Below are 17,369 nucleotides of genomic sequence, written 5' to 3'. Positions count from 1 at the left end.
AAAAGGTACAGATTCAATGCCATGTAAACTACCCCTCAGTTGTGTGATTTGGGGAAGTCCCCTGGGGGGCTGAATGTCCCTCCTAGTGTACCTCGACCCAGTAGGTACTAAAGTGTTAGTTCTCTTCTCCCTTATGGTTTTGGAGGTCTGGGAATACAGAGCTTCAGTGACAAGAAATTTCTCTTTTACTTTTGAAATTAAAAGGGAGGCATTGAGGCGACGCCGGAGAGCTGCTGGTTCTGAGGGCGGCGGTGCGTGGCGTCGGCTCCCAGGACGAGAGGGGAAAGTGAGGGCATCTGCTGCTTCTGACTGAGGAAAAGATGGTCAACGTCTTGAAAGGAGTGCTTATAGAATGTGACCCTGCCATGAAGCAGTTCCTTTTGTACTTGGTCGAGTCAAATGCCCTAGGGAAGAAGTTCATCATTCAAGACATTGATGACACCCATGTCTTCGTCATAGCAGAGTTTGTCAGTGTCCTCCAGGAGCGAGTAGGTGAACTAATGGACCAAAATGCTTTTTCTCTTACCCAGAAGTGAAAATATTAGATATTAAAAGTAACAGATTCAAGAGACTCTTCACTTAGTATCTTGTGTGACAGGCTAGACTTAGAGCCTTGCTAAGAAGCATGCTGTGGGAAAGACTCAGGGGTCATTTGTTCAGAAAAAAGCCCCTGAGCTGATGTTCTGTTCTTTTGTGTGCATAGTTTCCTTTTTTTACTATGTGTACCCTAGAATTAAAAAAAAAAAAACCCACAAAACTTTAACAGTTGGCAATAATTTGACTTTATATTATCTTTTATTAAAACATAAATTGTTTTCCTAAAAAAAAAAAAATAAAAAAATAAATAAAAGAGAGGCATTTAGTTTCTTAATTCAGTTTCACTTGGATGAAACAGTTCCCTTTTCAGCAATAGATAATTTTTTAGTTATATTAATATTACTTTTAGAAAAACGTAAATTTTGTGTTACCGATATGCAGACTTACTGTCTCTAGCATCCATCTTTTTTTTTTTTTTAATATATTTTTTATTGTTTTTTTACAGAGAGGAAGGGAGAGAGATAGAGAGCTAGAAACGTCGATGAGAGAGAAACATCGACCAGCTGCCTCCTGCACACCCCCCACCGGGGATGTGTCCGCGCAACCAATGTACATGCCCTTGACCGGAATCGAACCTGGGATCTTTCAGTCCGCAGACCAACGCTCTACCCCTGAGCCAAACTGGTTTCGGCTGGCATCTTTTAAAGGAAATAAAATTATTATTTTAAAATAGTAAACACATAAGAAACAAGTCAGCAATGTAATGCCCCAATGAATCCTAAAAATTTATTACTTGGGAAGATGTCAAATATTGATATTCTGTTTTACAGCTCATGACAATAATCAGAAAATATACACTTTGAAGTGAAGGTTGAAAGAAAAGAATAATTACATATAATATACAGACTACAGATACTTTATTTGTACATAAGCAAAGCAGTACTAAAAGCATATTTAGATGTGCACAATTAGTGAACGCGGTGATTTTCTGTTTAAAGCTGCACAACTCAAATCCTCCTGGGGTCAATAAAGACAGACTGAGAAATACATTTAGGGCTATCACCGTGTCTGGTTGTAAACCTTTTTAATCTCTCCCTTCCCCCCATATATATATGTATATACTTTATTGCCTTTATATTTCTGCTGGTTTAATATAATTAGTATACTAAATAGTTATCTGCATTTATTTGGTTTCTAAAAATATATAAAATGCATTGGAATAGAACTCCTGCAGCTTTCCAGCGGCCACTGTCCTGGCACGGAAAGCTCTTCTGGAAATGTAAAGCAGCAATTCTGAATAAATAGTGATTGTTCTGTCTTCTCCATACAGCTGATGGCCTTTACCCAAAACTCAACAATACTGTAGCAAAGAGTATAAACATGCAGTTAAAAAATGGACATAATACAAAAGTAATACTTATGAGTGGAATTTTACACAATAGAGACCAACAAAGACAACTTAGTAGGTAGAAGGGGGATGTGAACACAGCATTGCTATTTACATATAAATTAAGGCCCAATTTTTCCAAAGGCAGTGCACACGGGGAACTGCCCATCTGCCCACACCCTCTGCATACCTGAAATCAAGCGTTTTTGCTTTTTCTGTAGTATTTCCTCAATCCATTATTACAGTTCTAATTTGGAAAGACGTTCACAGAAAAGGCTTTAACACAATTTCTTTTTTTCTACCGACTGTTTTGCTCTTATTCACAAAGAAATTTTTTTGTGGAAAATTTCCTTTTAATGCAGGTTAAAAAAATGTATTCAATAGCTCTGGAAGCAAATGCTTATTTGCTCTTATTGAACACTGTTAAACTTCACATTTCATGTCATCCTACATTTTTACTGTGTCAGTGTTGTGTAAGCTCTAGTTTATGGCTATGACTAATTTGAAGTATGAGAGCTGATGGCTAGTTCAGTGATGACTGGGGGGATTGAATGGGTACCTCCTATGAATACCAACCAAAGTCTCACATGTAAATTCTCTGTGCATCAAGACAAAAAAACAAATGCTAACAAGCCAAAGTATCGCCTAAAAACAACAAAAGGACCCTGGCAACCCTCTACAGATCCTTCTGAGGAAGGTAGATACTTAAAGGGTCACTAATGTACTAATGCTATTTCAAATTACTCCTCAGTAAAAAAATTTTATCTTCCAATGTATTTAATACTTATAGAAAACGGCAATAAAGTAACTTGCAGTATAATAAACAAAGAACTTGTCATCTAATTTAGTATTTAGAACCTGAATATTCCACAGATTCAAATTTTTATATTTGGTATTTTTGTATACTATTGCCCAGTCCTCACCAATATATCCAAAGATGTGGCACTTACATATTCACAATGGATAAAAATGATTAGGAACAACTAAAGTGTGTTTTGTTTTTTTTAAGATGTTCTAGGGAAGTGAGTTTTCCTTGCGCTATTTTAGAAACAGACTTAGAAAATATTCCTTAGAGGTGTGCTTCCAGAGGTACTAGAACTGATTAAAAAGCAGGGCTGCTTAATGCATTCATCAAATTCATGTTGCTCTCTCTCCTCATCTAGGAAATATTTGTATCTGTAATTAGATCTGCAGAGATTACCTGGCAGCCTGAGAGCCCAGATGAAGTTATCAGAGAGGTCACCGTGATGCAAGGCTGGGGGACCCAAGGCCACTGCAAGGTGGAAGGTGCTGCCAGTCTCCCTTTAGTTACTAGATTGATGCCGGTAAGAATTTACAACAATTACGGTAATTCGGTACTGACTTTGTGTTTCTCACAGCCTGCCAAGCATCTTTACAATTTAAAACGGCAAAGTTTAACATACCTTTTAACATTTTTATTTAAATAGAATGTGATTTACAAAAATATTTTTCTTTGTGAATAAGATCACAATTTCTCTGAATAACAATAACAAAATGACTCTTAGTATAGGATGGAACCCTTTAAAAATAAGGCATAGATCGGGCATACATAAATCATTATTGTCACAAAATCTACAAATTATTTTGATTTTTTTAATTCTCATAATTTTCAACCATATGTAAATATGAAATAACTATTATAAATTGAGAGCAAATGTGTATAGGTTGTGGTTATTTAGATAAGAATTGGTTACTTCTCAAGTCATTTGCAAAATAGTATATGGCAAGGTCAACTCAGTAACTCCAATAACCCAAAGAAAGTAATCTTTAGTTGAGGTCTGCCATTTAGCTGGACTAGAAAAGGCAACTCTACATTTTACCTTCAGTTCTCTAGAAGCTTCTATATATTTTCATAGCCATCCTTATAATTTTCCATTGGAAATCTAAATATAGCAGCATTCACAGCATTCATTAAACCAAAAATAAGTCAAATGCATTTAAAACATCCAAAGTTGACCTCATGCATAAGCTATGACTTACATCTTTTTATTGTTACCATGGCATTAATACACTAATCCTCTGTTACTCTGTTGCATGTAAGAAATAGAGAGATGTATTTTCCTCAGAATGAAAAATTAGAAATTTCAGAAAAAGATCTTAATTATATCAGAGGGAATGTAAAAATGGCTAAGAGATATCTGACCACATCCCTTTAGATATCACTTGTGAGTCTTAAGTTAATCACTACTCATGAAAGGGGTGCTGACTAATTTTTGGTTTCATAAATAAAAAATATATATATACAAATGGAGATTAATGTCCTATAAAAGTCAAGCACAAAAACGAAAAAGAACACTGAATTTAACTTTATTTCCTTGGTAAAAAGTACCTAACTCCAACCCACTTTCTCGCTCTCTAAGTGATTGGAAAGATCACAATAGTCTATAAGGTACAGAGGAAATGATGTGCAAGTACTACCTTCCCCGTGGGCGCTTACACCGGGAGACTACACAAATGAAGTGGGCTATTTTAAAATGTATCCCTTACCGCAAATTTCCTAAAGGAGACTGACCTGGTCCTCAGAAATCTCTAACTTATATATTATGGCAACTCTGAGGACCCGGGATAGTAAAAGAATAAGGCAGGGCAGGGACATAACATAATGTACCAGGAACCCCCTTGCCTGTTTGAATCGATACTCAGCATTCACGTCTTTGTCCTGCAGTGCTGGGAGCACTGCAAAACTTTTAAACATATAATTTACCTCATGAAAGTACTTCTGTTCTGGTATGTGGTCCTTCATATACTGAAAATATTGTAAAGAAAACATATTAAACTCCAGATTAAAAAGAAATGCTGAATTATTTCAACCAAGTAAGCAATGGCTGGGACAAGTCACAAAGCAAATCCAAGGGGGTTCTTCGGAGTTCGTTTCGATGGTGGAGCGCACTCTGACGCTTGTAAGTCAGCATTCTTCGGGGTGGGGTGGGAGTGGGGAGTCTGGCCACATGCGCAGTCATAATCACAGGTACATAATGTAATTCAGTCACAAGGTAAGCATTAATAAAAAACAGTAAGACACCAATATTCACACATTAATTGGCTACATGGAATAAATTAAACTAAGCCAGTCGCATACTTTTCTTCACTCCTAAGTCACTTTTGTTTTTTAAATGTATACACACAGAATAATACTTTCCTAATGCTCTCCAAGGGCTACACATAAAAATGAAGGCTTTGCATTACAGCTGCTGGATAAAAATGTCAACACTGCTCATGGGTGGAAACAGTCTCTTTGTTCTTTAGCATCAGTGCACAAGGGTATGGCTCCAAGTGGTATGCGGTTTATGACAGGAAACGATACAGTGGCCTGTGAAATACATCTCTGTTTGTCATTGGCACAAATCAAAGAAAGGATCTTTACAGTCCGTGGTACCTTTATTGGGTCTCTCCCCCAAAGAGAGATTCTGTTATACATATATGCCTTCGGGATTGAAACCAGACGAGATAGGGTTCTGCAGAATCCGAAGGTTGGTGGGGAGTTGCCGGGATGAACCAGGCCGCTTCAGGGAGCCGGACTGGAATGCCGCCTCTAAACAGGAAACAAAGAGTCATCAGATGTACTCATCAGCTGGAGTACTTAGCAATATGAACAATTAGGACTTTTTCTGCCCCGAGGAACCCAATAACACATAGAGGCAATTACAATACACTGTGGGTACTGGGTGACTGACTAACTCTGCTGGCCCCTCTCAGCTGATACACCAGGTGATTCGAGTGGTTACGGGTCTTTTAAAGAAGGTGAGCACTTTGCTTCTCTTTCTTGGTTACTCAGAACACATTCATATACTGATTTAGAAGTGTCTTTTAAATATCAGGTCAAATTAATTAATTTTAGGAGAGGAAGAAGGGGCATTGGGAACAGAGAGAAGCTAAAACTCAAACAGACTATGACTCATACATACTTCAGGAAAAGAATATAAGATCTGGTGATTTCATGCTCACTCAAGTCAATAAATAATGTAAATAATATTGATTTTCCCCAGAAACAGTACGTACATTAAAAAACATTTGTTTTTAATGGCCCAAAAGTATTAGCTTTGAATGGTTAGGATGACACTTTTACTGAATGCCACACGTTTATGCAAAGTCAACAGGTGACAATAAAGTCAAAAAACAAAAACAGATTTCTCCACATCTTACCCCTTTCTATGTCTACGTGGGAGGCCTCTACTTCAATGGGCTCCGCTGGCAACACGGTCACCTTCGTCCCCGTCTGCTGGATAAACTGCTGGAGGTTGACTTGCCGCAGCTCTTTCGTCAGCTGCTCCAGCTCCTGTTCTTTGTCCTGGAGAGAAGTGAGAGTTATTAACTGGAGGTTCGGTACTGGCCACCTGTCCTGGTGACAGGCCGTCTGCTGCAGGGCTGAGGCGGATGCTGGCCGTCACAGGAGCACTGAACAAGCCAGGCTTAGAGCTACCACGGTAAAGAGGTCACTTCCTGTGTGGCCTGGGCCAAAAATAAGCAAATAAACGACAGCCCGGACTCTTCAATGTGATGCTTTCCTCTGCTAGGATTGCACTGTGCACCGATGAAATAAGTGTAATAGTCTCACCAATAAAATACTAGGCTTCCACCATCTCAGCTCTTACAGCAAGCTTGCTAAGCTGTTCACAATGAACTGTCCCTATCATCCTCTTCATAACTGACTGCAAGATGAATAGCCCTTTGGTCCATGAGAGTCAGGGTTCTTGTTTTCTGTAAACTGTTACAGTTCCCATGAGGTCCGTTACTGAGATTTGTAGCATAGCAGGAGGGAAGCAAGGTTCTCACAGGATTCTCACTACGGGGGTTTGCAATTTCTGAAGAAGGAGTTTTGAGAAATGAAGAGCCCTAAAGAACGGAGATCATATCTGGACAGCTGGAAAGGTCTAAGGCAAGGAAAGCATTCTGTGATTTAAATGGATTTTCTCTTTCTCTCCTTCCCTGCCCCATCTGGGCTGGAGGTGCCTGGGGACCTGGTAGGGCAAGGAAGACACGGTAGGAAAGAGTGGTTGTTTACTTACTTTGAGGGTGGGACGTACTTGGAGATGTTACTATTGTAGTTTACTAGCATTAGGTATCTTTCACTAGGTAGTGGGATTTACTAGCAATGATTGTCATAAATTAGTGTTTCCTGTAAGTAATATCAAAGGCAACACCATTTCCAACTGTGCCCTTACGTGTCAAAATGAATCCAAATAGCAAAATACTGGCACATTGGAGGATAACTTTCTACAGAGTGAGAAATTCCTGATTTTCAAAATAGGGGGGGAGGGTAGTTTTACCTCTCATTCTATAGTTAATGACAGAGAAATCATACCAGCTCTTCCTGGAACCTTAGCTTTCTCTGCTTCTGGAACGGCTCACACTAACATAGCTCCTCTAGAGCTACAATAGTAACTGGAGACCTCTTTATAACGTGGATTGTGAATGTTTAACAAGTGTTAGGAGCCACATGGACCGCACTCTGAACAGCAGGCTTCCACACCAGCGCTGTCCAGTACAGGAGGCACTAGACACATGCCGTCGAGCACCTGAGAGGTGGGCAACTTTAAATTCACTTAGTGCTTGTAAACAGCTCTACTGAGTATGTAATTTAAGGAGCCATGCTGTAATCAATGGTGGGTCTTTCTCACACCAGCTTCCATAACATCACCACCTTGTCTTTTCAAGAACGGATATGTATTCAAGGAACCTAAGGTGAGCGACGGGGGTATATGCGAAGACATGTAAGTGCTTTTAGACGGAGGGCTGGAGAGGGGAAAGTCGAAAGGGGGCCTCTGTGGCCTGCTCCTCAGAAGAGCGAAGGAGAGCAACGGGGAGAGGGAGAAAGGAAAGGGCTATTTTCACCCAAGGAAAGAAGGTGGGGTTAGCAAAATGAAGAAGCCACAGAGAAGCAGCCAACTGGCCGGACAATCCTCGGTAAACCGATCCTCGGTAATCTCTTTCGGCTAAAAAGAAACTAGAGATTCACTATCGCATCATTAGTGACCATTCCAGCTGAGATTCTGTTCTCCCGTATCTAATTACCCACCGCCGCCGCCGCCACCACAGGGAGACAGCCCTCCTGCAGCAAGGATCGGTGTGGCTTCAGTTCTCTTTGGTTACGTCTCACATCTAAGCTTTATAGTTAAGTCACGAGAATTCTAAAAAAGTTATACACTAAGGCAGGTGTCTATCTTTAAATGTAAGAGAAAATGGTCACTCATCAGAGATGTCAAAAATAGATGCTTTTAAATAGACCACTCTGCCGAAACCGGTTTGGTTCAGTGGTAGAGCATCGGTCTGCAGAATGAAAGGTCCCAGGTTCGATTCTAGTCAGGGGCATGTACATTGGTTGCAGGCACATCCCTGGTGAGGGTGTACAAGAGGCAGCTGGTAGATGTTTCTCTCTCATCGACATTTCTAGCTCTCTCTCTCTCTCTCTCCCTTCCTCCTCTCTGTAAAATATCAATAAAATATGTTTTTTATATATATATATATATGCGCGCCACTTGGTTTGCAAATTAAATGTGCACACATTGTTTATAAATAAATAAATAAATAGATCATTCTCTTTGTAAAAATGTACCTACCTGCAAGCGTTTGGTGGCTTGTCCGAGAGATCTTTCCACAGCTTTGATACCATTCTCCAGCCTCAGACTCTGCTGTCCTTGAATGTCAATTTCCCCTTTGACCTTACCGATCTTTCCCTTAACCTCTTCTTCATTGACCTGGGCCTCCTGGACTTCCCGTTGCAATTTTTCTGCCTCCAGACCGTTTTCCATAGTCTGGATCTGGGCCAAATAGTCCTTTAATTTGCTCTCGCATTCTGTTATTTTCTGTCTTATTTCCTGAAGTTGATCCTTCAGCTGCTTTTCATTTTCCTGTTCAATCTGCAACTCATTTTCCCAAAATTCTTCCTCTTCGATTTCTACATCATTTCTTTTGATCTTCTGCTCCAGGCGGACGATTTCCTCTTCAAGGCTAGAATTATATTTTTGCTCCCAAAACTGTATTTCTATTTCATTTGATTTTAGCTCCTTCTCAATGGACTGAAGCTTCTCCGTCTGCAGGCGGATCAGCTTCTTTAGCTCGTCTGCTGTTGTTCGGCAGTTATTCAGCACTTTTTGCTTAAATTCTGTTTCTTTACCTTTTCCAAAAATGTCCATTAACCCTTTGGCACCGCCTGTAAATGTTAACGATTTCCTCTTAGGTTCTCTCCGTTTGATAGATTTGTCCACCTGAGGCCTCAGTTTGGCCAAGGGGGGCAAGCTCTGCCTGTACAAAGTTCTCTCGGGAATCCGAGCCACGCTGTCGGAAGTGGGCCTCTCGCTGAGGGATGGCCCCGTCCGACGTAAAATAAGCTGCACGTCGCTGGCATACTGCCCCCACTTGTTTAAGGATATGATGGGATTTTCATGAGGTGCCAAATGTCTCTCAGTGTCTCTCCATTTTTCTATGAGAGTGTACCTTCCAGTGCGACCTAGGTTAAAAAAAAAAAAAATAATAAAAAATATATATATATATATCAACAAACTGTGGAAATGGCACATGCAATACCTAAAATAGGTATTGATATCAACAAACTGTGGAAATGGCACATGCAATACCTAAAATAATGAAATATATGAGGCTATTTAATAATCATCTCTTTTTGATAGCATCAAGGTTCCGTCCACACTCCTCTGAAACTTTCATTTGCAGACACAACTCCTTAACATATGAAACCGCATCAACTCATATAGGATGTGAACTGCACATGCTCTTCAGACTTGCTTTGAAATTCAACTTAATTCTTTACACCTCAGTGAGAAGCTTACACTCTTGTCGAATACCTGGTGGCCTAGGCCTTCCTGCCAGGGCAGGACCTGCGGCTGAGGCCAAGGAGGACCCTGGGATGCCCCACTGGAAGCCCCAAGGACCTGGTCCCAGGAAGCAGGTATAACTCCGAAACCTGAACAAACTTCCACTTGGTAAATCCTCTGCGTTCCCTGCACATCAGGGCCTGCGGAGATTGGAGGCCACTCCTCCTCCTCCTGAAAGGAGACATGAAGCCAGCTGGGCAGGTCTTTCCTGTCTCCCCGTGGGGCTGGCAAACCCACAGTTCACACCCAGCTATCTCCCTGCACACCTGCGGCAAATAAAATAAATCACCTCACTGGAAACAACCCTTCAAAATAGTTTCCCATGAAAAGAGGGGCCTGAAGAGAAGTCCTATTCTGTTTTGGTAGTAATTGCTTCAAAGAGTCTTTAACAAATTTTTTAAAGGCAAAAATTGTATTAAAAGCAAAAACAGAATAAAATAATATTTAAACAAAAAAATACACTGAGCCTAGCTAGAAATTATGGAAAAGTTTCAGAAGACAATATAATGCCACTGGCTTGAACAGACTTCCTAAATATTTCCACAAGGTGAGTGGGTTCAGAAGGATTATATTAATTTTGTTAAAAGTGTCCATTAGGTGACACTTGAAACTAATATAATATTACATGTTAATTATATCTCAATAAAATGAAGTGTCCATTAGCACTTAATGTTATTACAAAAAAATAAACTAACCTTGCCATCTAGAAATTACAATGCTTGCATATATAGCTATTGATTTATCATCCCTGCCTTCTTTTTTAATTTAATGAGCTTCTGAACCAACGGTAGTATTTTCTCAATGACTGTGTCATTAAATGGAAATCTGGATATGTAAATACGAATACCCATGCATGCAATTCAGAAGCAGCACCTGAAGAATGATACTGCTTTAAGCATGTGCAATGTTCTCCTTTAAGGGAACCTGAATGCTGGGAGCAGCTGAAAAGTTGGAGCTTTGAAGGCAAACAGAATGGAGACTCACTTCTGGGTAAACTACCTACTGGAAGTACCATAACTTCACTTCTGTATGAGGAGAGTAGCAGTTCCTCACAGGTTAGAAGAGTCAGAGTCAAGCACAATAAGCACCCACTACCACACATGGCCCACAGTAGGTACTTAGTATGTGGTAGCCATTATTAAAGACACTAGAGGCCCAGTGCATGAATTCATACACGGGTGGGATCCAGTTGGCCTACCCCGATGGGGGCCCATCAGTGGTAAGGCCAACCAGGGGGAGGGCCCGTGGGAGGGCTCCAGGGCATGTCCTGCCCGTCTTGCTCAGTACTGATCAGCGGGACCCCAGCAGCAAGCTAACCTACCAGTCGGAGCATCTGCTCCCTAGTGGTCAGTGCACGTCATAGCGACTGGTTGACTGGTCAACTGTCTGCCCCTTGGTGGTCAGTGCACGTCATAGCAAATGGTTGAGCAGCCTTAGCAAATCATTAGCATATTACACTTTGATTGGTTGAACAGATGACCAGACATTTAGCATAGTAGGCTTTTATTATATAGGATGATTAATCACATAACATTAGGCTTTTGTTATATAGGATGATTATACAACAAAATTAATCACATAACATTAGGCTTTTATTATATAGGATGGTTAATCACATAAGATTAGGGCTGAGCAGAGACCTCTATTAAACAGGGATGTAGTAAGACAATAACCTGACTTTAAAAAGACTCTTAGCCGAGACCGGTTTGGCTCAATGGATAGAGCGTCGGCTTGGGGACTGAAGGGTCCTGGGTTCGATTCCGGTCAAGGGCATGTACCTTGGTTGCGGGCATATCCCCAGTGGGGGGTGTGCAAGAGGCAGCTAATCGATGACTCTCTCATCGATGTTTCTAACTTTCTATCTCTCCCTTCCTCTCTGTACAAAATCAATAAAATATATTTAAAAAAATAAAAATAAAAAGACTCTTAAACAACTTTCCACAACTCCCAACCATGTAAAGCTGGACAAAGTGGGAAGAACAAAAGCTTCGGAGTCAGAAGGCCTGTGTTCAATCCGGCTTTGCCATCTACTTCCAATGTGCACACATTCGTACATTTCCTTTAGCTTCCGGTTCCTCATCATACAGTGAGAGTATTTTCTTACCTGACAATGTTGTTGTGACAATCAAGTGAGATGTCAAATATAAAAATGTTTTGTGAAATTGAAAAGTGCTGCAAATATTAGTTGTTATTATCAAACTATCTGGGCAAACAAAAAGAACGAAAAAGAAAGCCTTAGCACATAGGACTGGCTTCTGAAATCTAATTGGTTTGTAATGATTTTCATGTTAAAAATTACCAAGAAAAGCCACATGACAAATCTTCAAGGAACACGCTGCTTCAGAGACCATGGCACTTTGTGTTCTTGGCTCCACTGTTTGTTTGTTTTTTACCAATTTTAGGACCCCCTCCTGCTGTTGGACCTCTGTGTCTGTGTCTCTGTGTCTGTCTGTCTCTGTCTGTCTCTCTCTCTCTCTCTCGACTAGATCAGTAGTGCCCCTCTAATTCCATCAGGCCAATGAAGAATGTTTAAAAAGAAAACGAATCGTTATATTACACAAGCTAAATTAAAAATTTTAAAGGCTCTAATTTAGTCATAATTAAATATAAAGCTGATTTTTCCAATGCTTAATGGTTCTGCTGCCCTTTGAGAATGTCTTGGTTGATTACTTATTGCCACCTTTCCATTTTTGTTAAATAATGCACATTTAGTGCAATTAAAAAAAATCCATTTAGCAATATAAAAAAGCGTTTTAAAAAGATAAATGAATATCTTTGATTTTATTATAGAAATTGGGTTTTAGGTAGTTTATGCAATTAAATCCCATAATCATTATTGTTAATATCTATACTTGGCAAGGCTCTACAGATCCTATTTAATTTAGATAGATTCAAATTTCTCCTGCAAAAACTCCTTTAGTGCATTAAATGCACCTTGATGTGCCTTAAAACTAACAAAAAGGAACATCTATCAACCTGTTTGTGCCATTTGTAGTTTAAGCTGCTTTGGTACCTAAAACCAAGTAATGGTAAATAAAATACTGACTAGTCCTGGTCAGGTGGCTCAGTTGGTTGGAATGTTGTTCCTTGTACCACAAGGCTGTGGGCTTAATCCCCATTGGGGCATGTATGGGAGGTAACCAATCCATTGTTTCTATTCCCCCCCCCCCCCCCCACTCCTTCTCTCTCTAAAATCAATAAAAACATATTCTCTGTAAGGAATACACACACACACATACACACTATACATACATACATACATATATACACACACATATATATATATATATATACACACACACACATATATGTATGTATATACACCCCACTCTATTTTAGAGAGAGGAAGGGAGGGATGTGTGGGGGAAGAGATAGAAAGGGAGAAAAAGAGGGAGGGGGAGGTTTTGATGTGAGAAACATTGATTGGTTGAAATTAACTATTTCAATCATTATTTCACTTTCAGTCACTCTGTCTCTTGTCATTTCAGAATCGGTTCTATTTCTACTACCTGAATCTAACCTGTCAACATAGCCAAAGGTCCGAGTAGAAAGTTTTCTTTCTGTACTACCAGTCACATTCAACAGCTTGTATCAGAGAATGCTCTCTTTAGCTCCAGGTTGACTGGACTGCGCAGGAGCACTGCATCAGCTTACCGACTTGTGTACATGTGTTCATCTCGGTGGTTTCCCAAAGTGATTTCAGCTGCCTGGAAAACTCAACAATCCCAAATCCAGAATATATGTACTGTGCCGCCATAAAGCACATAGGCGGCCTTAAACCTAAGACTCTAGTCTTTTAAAGTTGCTTCACTATACATTTTTTAGAAACATGCAGCCAGTCTATACTCTGCTAATAGCATGACTAAACTTTTACTGTTGTTAAGCTGCAGAAATTCTGGGGTTGTTGGTTACGACAGCAATTTCCCGATTAATACAACTTCAGTTATTTCTTATAGTAGTGATTAGGCCAAATCCTGTAAAATTTTCACTTAGTGTTTTAGTCTGAATACCAATAACTTTCATTACAAGGCATAAAACTATTTAAGTGCGTATCAGCGTCCTGCACTTGATGCTGAGGTGATCGTAGGCGCGATGGAAGTGAGGACCCACCGCCTGGCTGGCTGCCAGGTGAGTCATCTCTTAGATGAATTCTTAATTCAATCAAGTATTTATGATACAGAAAGAGTTGTTAAGCCTTGGAGAAATATCATAAAACATCCTCATTCAAGGTGTCAACTTTTCAAAACAGGTCTGGACTGAGATGCCGAGGAGGCAAAAGTGGGGAGCAGGTTCTGTTAAAACTTCTTTTCTGCTTGTTCACAAACAAGGACACTCCTGAGTGCAAACAGATGAACTCACACCTGGGACACGTGGGCATCTTCCCTTAGAAATTCTGTGCAGAAATGTGGTTACGATGTAGACAAATGCAGCTTGCTGTACTTCCCAAGCGCCATGCCTTTTGTGTGTGTGTTTTTGTTGGTTTGTTTTTACTACTGTCTGTGGCTTGATTCCCAAATATAACACTTAGAAAGTTTGACACTTTCTAATCCTAGTTTTCACTAAGGAAAAAAACACAAAAAAACACACACAATATGGTAATATTTAATTCAAATAAGTTATGTGAAACTTTGAAACTTTTAAAAGGGAAAATTACTAAAATAAGTTGGTTATAAAGAATATGAAGTAAAATTAAATACCTAAATCCTCCCCTCTTTAATAGATAAACTTAAGTCCATAACATAGTATTAGTTCCAATTGCAAGAAAGTTTTGTTAGATGTGAAAGCCTAGGATTTTCAGCATTGTTTGATATAGGAGTGTGCTATATAGTATTTACAGCAAAACCAAAAGAAACCCCTCTATCTTTGTATTGTATATGGCATTGCCAACTTCTAACGGTGCATCTGCCACACTTGTCTCTATAAAATGTGAAACTGGATTGTTTCAACCCTGAGCTAAATTGACGTGCTTTCAATATAAACCAGCGTGACATAAAATAAACTTTTGATATGAAGCTCAAAGACAAAGAGGCACCGAACACCTAGCATGGGGCTGAACAGTTTCCTTTGAATACATGCTTGCTAAATAATGGATTTAAGATGTAAATATAAACTCAAACCCTTATTACTGGCTTTCCCGATGTAGATGTTTTTGCCTTCATCATGTTCCAAAAGGGTTTTGGGCCACTATAAAACACTAGACAATGTGATAAAGATAAACTGGGAGTAAAGAAGGAGAAAAAGTGCAACAGGGTAACTGAATTAGATGGAGCCAGTAAGCACATACTTGACAACTTCATCTTTACTGTATGATAAGATTTTAAAAGTACACATTACCTTTCTAGTCAAGATCCATGTTGTTTACTTTGTTGCATTTTCTTTTCTAAACATATACAGAATGAGCAGTAAGTGGGATTTTTCCAACGAGGGGCTTGGGAACGAGGACTCTAGGTTTTGACATCTTTCATTCCAGAAACCATTGTTAAGGACAAAGAGCAGAAGGGAAGATAGTACAGACTCTAGACTCAAGTTTAGTAAAATCTGGGAAGCGGGGGGGAGGGACCAGAGAGGCAGGGTCTTTACAGATTTACCTAAGCACAGGGAAGAGTGATAAAAGTGTGCTTGTGAGATGTATCATGAAAGCAAATGAACAAAACCCGTTAGAAATCAATGTTTAAGCCAAACAAGCAACAGGACCCATAAATCACTTCACCTCGGACACCAGGGAATTCGCTTACCTATCGCCTGAGCTAAGGCAATGACAACCTCCTGGCAAGTTGTGACTTCGGTGACCCCGCACACAATCCTCTGCACTCCATCCACCCAAACTTTAAGTTCCATGGTGCACCAGCCCGTCACCCGAGGGCCCTGAGACGGGGCATCAATGGTGTCAGGTCATGTCTCCTCTGGCTCTGCAAACACGGAGAAGGCAGTCTGTGCAGTCAGCTAAAAAGAGAAAAAAACATTTTTAATAGAATGAATCTTAGGATTTCTTCTAGTATGCAACTGTTACACAAAGCAGTTTTTAAAAATATATTTTATTGATTTTTTTACAGAGGTAGGGAGAGGGATAGAAAGCTAGAAACATTGATGAGAGAGAAGCATCGATCAGCTGCCTCCTGCACACTCCCTACTGAGGATGTGCCTGCAACCAAGGTACATGTCCTTGACCGGAATTGAACTGGGACTCTTCAGTCCCCAGGCCAACACTCTATCCAATGAACCAAACTGGCTAGGGCTACAAATCAATTTTAATATAGGATGATCCACTACCATCAATGACCATGTGCATCCTTATTTTACAGAACTGAATTCAGCCACATGAATGCAACTGACCTGTCATGACAATATTTCATAACTGTCATTTTCATAATTATAGTTTTAATTATAATTGTAATTTTAATCGTAAGGCCACTCCTATTGGGTAAATAAATCTCATTTACTTGCCTAAGTCCCATTGCTCAACATTTAAGCTGTTTCTTTTTTTAAAAAAAAATTATTTCATTAGAATCATTTCTGAGGTTAAAATTTTTTTTTTAAAGTGTCATGTTAGGAATTGTAAACAATGGAACCAGTTTCTACAGCCTTGCAGAGGTGTGTGCATAACTCCAGGCAGTCCTTTGTTATGTGTGTCCCTTGCCTTCCTCTCTTCCCGGGGGACTGAGTGCCTCTTCACCCCTCCAGGGTGAAGCACAAGGTTCAGGTGAACAGAGAATATTAGTTAAGGAAATGAATTCCTCTGATGGCTGACAACTTCCCCATAGATGTCCTTTTCTCATTGACTTAATTAGGGTCTGACAAGTTTCTTAAATTATGTTATTCTAATAATATAAACCGTAACCTTTTGTTACACTTGCCGTTTCCCAGTGTTTGATTTTTTGTTTTTTGTTTTTTTTTTTGTTTAGCTGCACTGATGTGAAGCAGAAATTTTTACTTTCTCCTACAGTTAAGCCGAATGCCTTGATTTCTTCTATTCAAGTGTCATCATGAGCCTGCTAAGGGTCAATTACACACGGTTCTTTTTCCTATGGGTACTGAAAATCTCCACTCTTCCTGCATTAAATATTTCATCAAAATATGATTTGTTTGTCCATTGTGCCGTGGTTGTCCAATTTTTCTGTGGTTTTTAAAAAAACATTAACGTTTATGAGGTGTGATACACACTGATTTAATTAGAAAGAACATGACGTTGAGGTTTACAATAACAATGGTGTTTCGAGATTGATGCCTTATTAAAAAGCTTCTTTTGGAAACCCTAAAAATTTTCTTGTGGTATTTACTACAAACAGTAATTTAATTATGTACAATCTCTTACAGGACCTAAGACAGTTCCAGGCCACCTGGCCACCTGGGTGAGTTGAAGGAGAATATCAATACTCCTACTTTCTCTAGGGACGTTACAAAAATCGTTCTTGTCATCCCGAAAACAAGAGAAAGGACTGACCGAATGTTACTTTCCCTGCACGTGCTTTAGCTCTCTCTGCAGTGCTAAGGCGGTTCATAAAACCCCCATGCAACCAGAGAAGGGGGCAATTGCCCGTGACAAGCTGATTCCGTAACGGTGTTCCTCAGCTATGAAGTCCTGTGAGCTCTTAAGA

General features: G+C 39.7%; 2 protein-coding genes across 4 annotated transcripts in view; one reads left to right on the top strand and one right to left on the bottom strand.

The window, feature by feature from the left end:
- The first annotated feature begins 234 nt into the window (after positions 1-234).
- Positions 235-760, top strand: LOC118728972 (general transcription factor IIH subunit 5-like). The gene is made up of 2 exons (XM_036456125.2): positions 235-251; positions 288-760. The coding sequence occupies exon 2, from the start codon at positions 321-323 to the stop codon at positions 534-536; it is 216 nt and encodes a 71-aa protein (XP_036312018.1). The 5' UTR covers positions 235-251; positions 288-320; the 3' UTR covers positions 537-760.
- Positions 761-1,298: 538 nt separating this feature from the next.
- Positions 1,299-17,369, bottom strand: part of RASSF8 (Ras association domain family member 8) — a 98,293-nt gene continuing 82,222 nt past the window's right edge. For all 3 annotated transcript variants that reach the window (XM_045587851.1, XM_036456124.2, XM_045587852.1), the window contains 4 exons: positions 15,510-15,717; positions 8,503-9,392; positions 6,089-6,233; positions 1,299-5,477 (listed from right to left, as the gene is read on the bottom strand). In XM_045587851.1, coding sequence (XP_045443807.1) covers positions 5,356-5,477; positions 6,089-6,233; positions 8,503-9,392; positions 15,510-15,612 — 1,260 coding nt within the window. In that variant the 5' untranslated portion in view covers positions 15,613-15,717 and the 3' untranslated portion in view covers positions 1,299-5,355. The remainder of the gene's footprint in view (positions 5,478-6,088; positions 6,234-8,502; positions 9,393-15,509; positions 15,718-17,369) is intronic.

Source organism: Pipistrellus kuhlii, unplaced genomic scaffold (assembly GCF_014108245.1).
Source record: "Pipistrellus kuhlii isolate mPipKuh1 unplaced genomic scaffold, mPipKuh1.p scaffold_m20_p_3, whole genome shotgun sequence".
In the NCBI taxonomy this organism is placed as follows: Eukaryota; Metazoa; Chordata; class Mammalia; order Chiroptera; family Vespertilionidae; genus Pipistrellus; species Pipistrellus kuhlii.
Note: the sequence above shows the minus strand (reverse complement) of the source record. Positions and strands in the feature narration are given on the sequence as shown.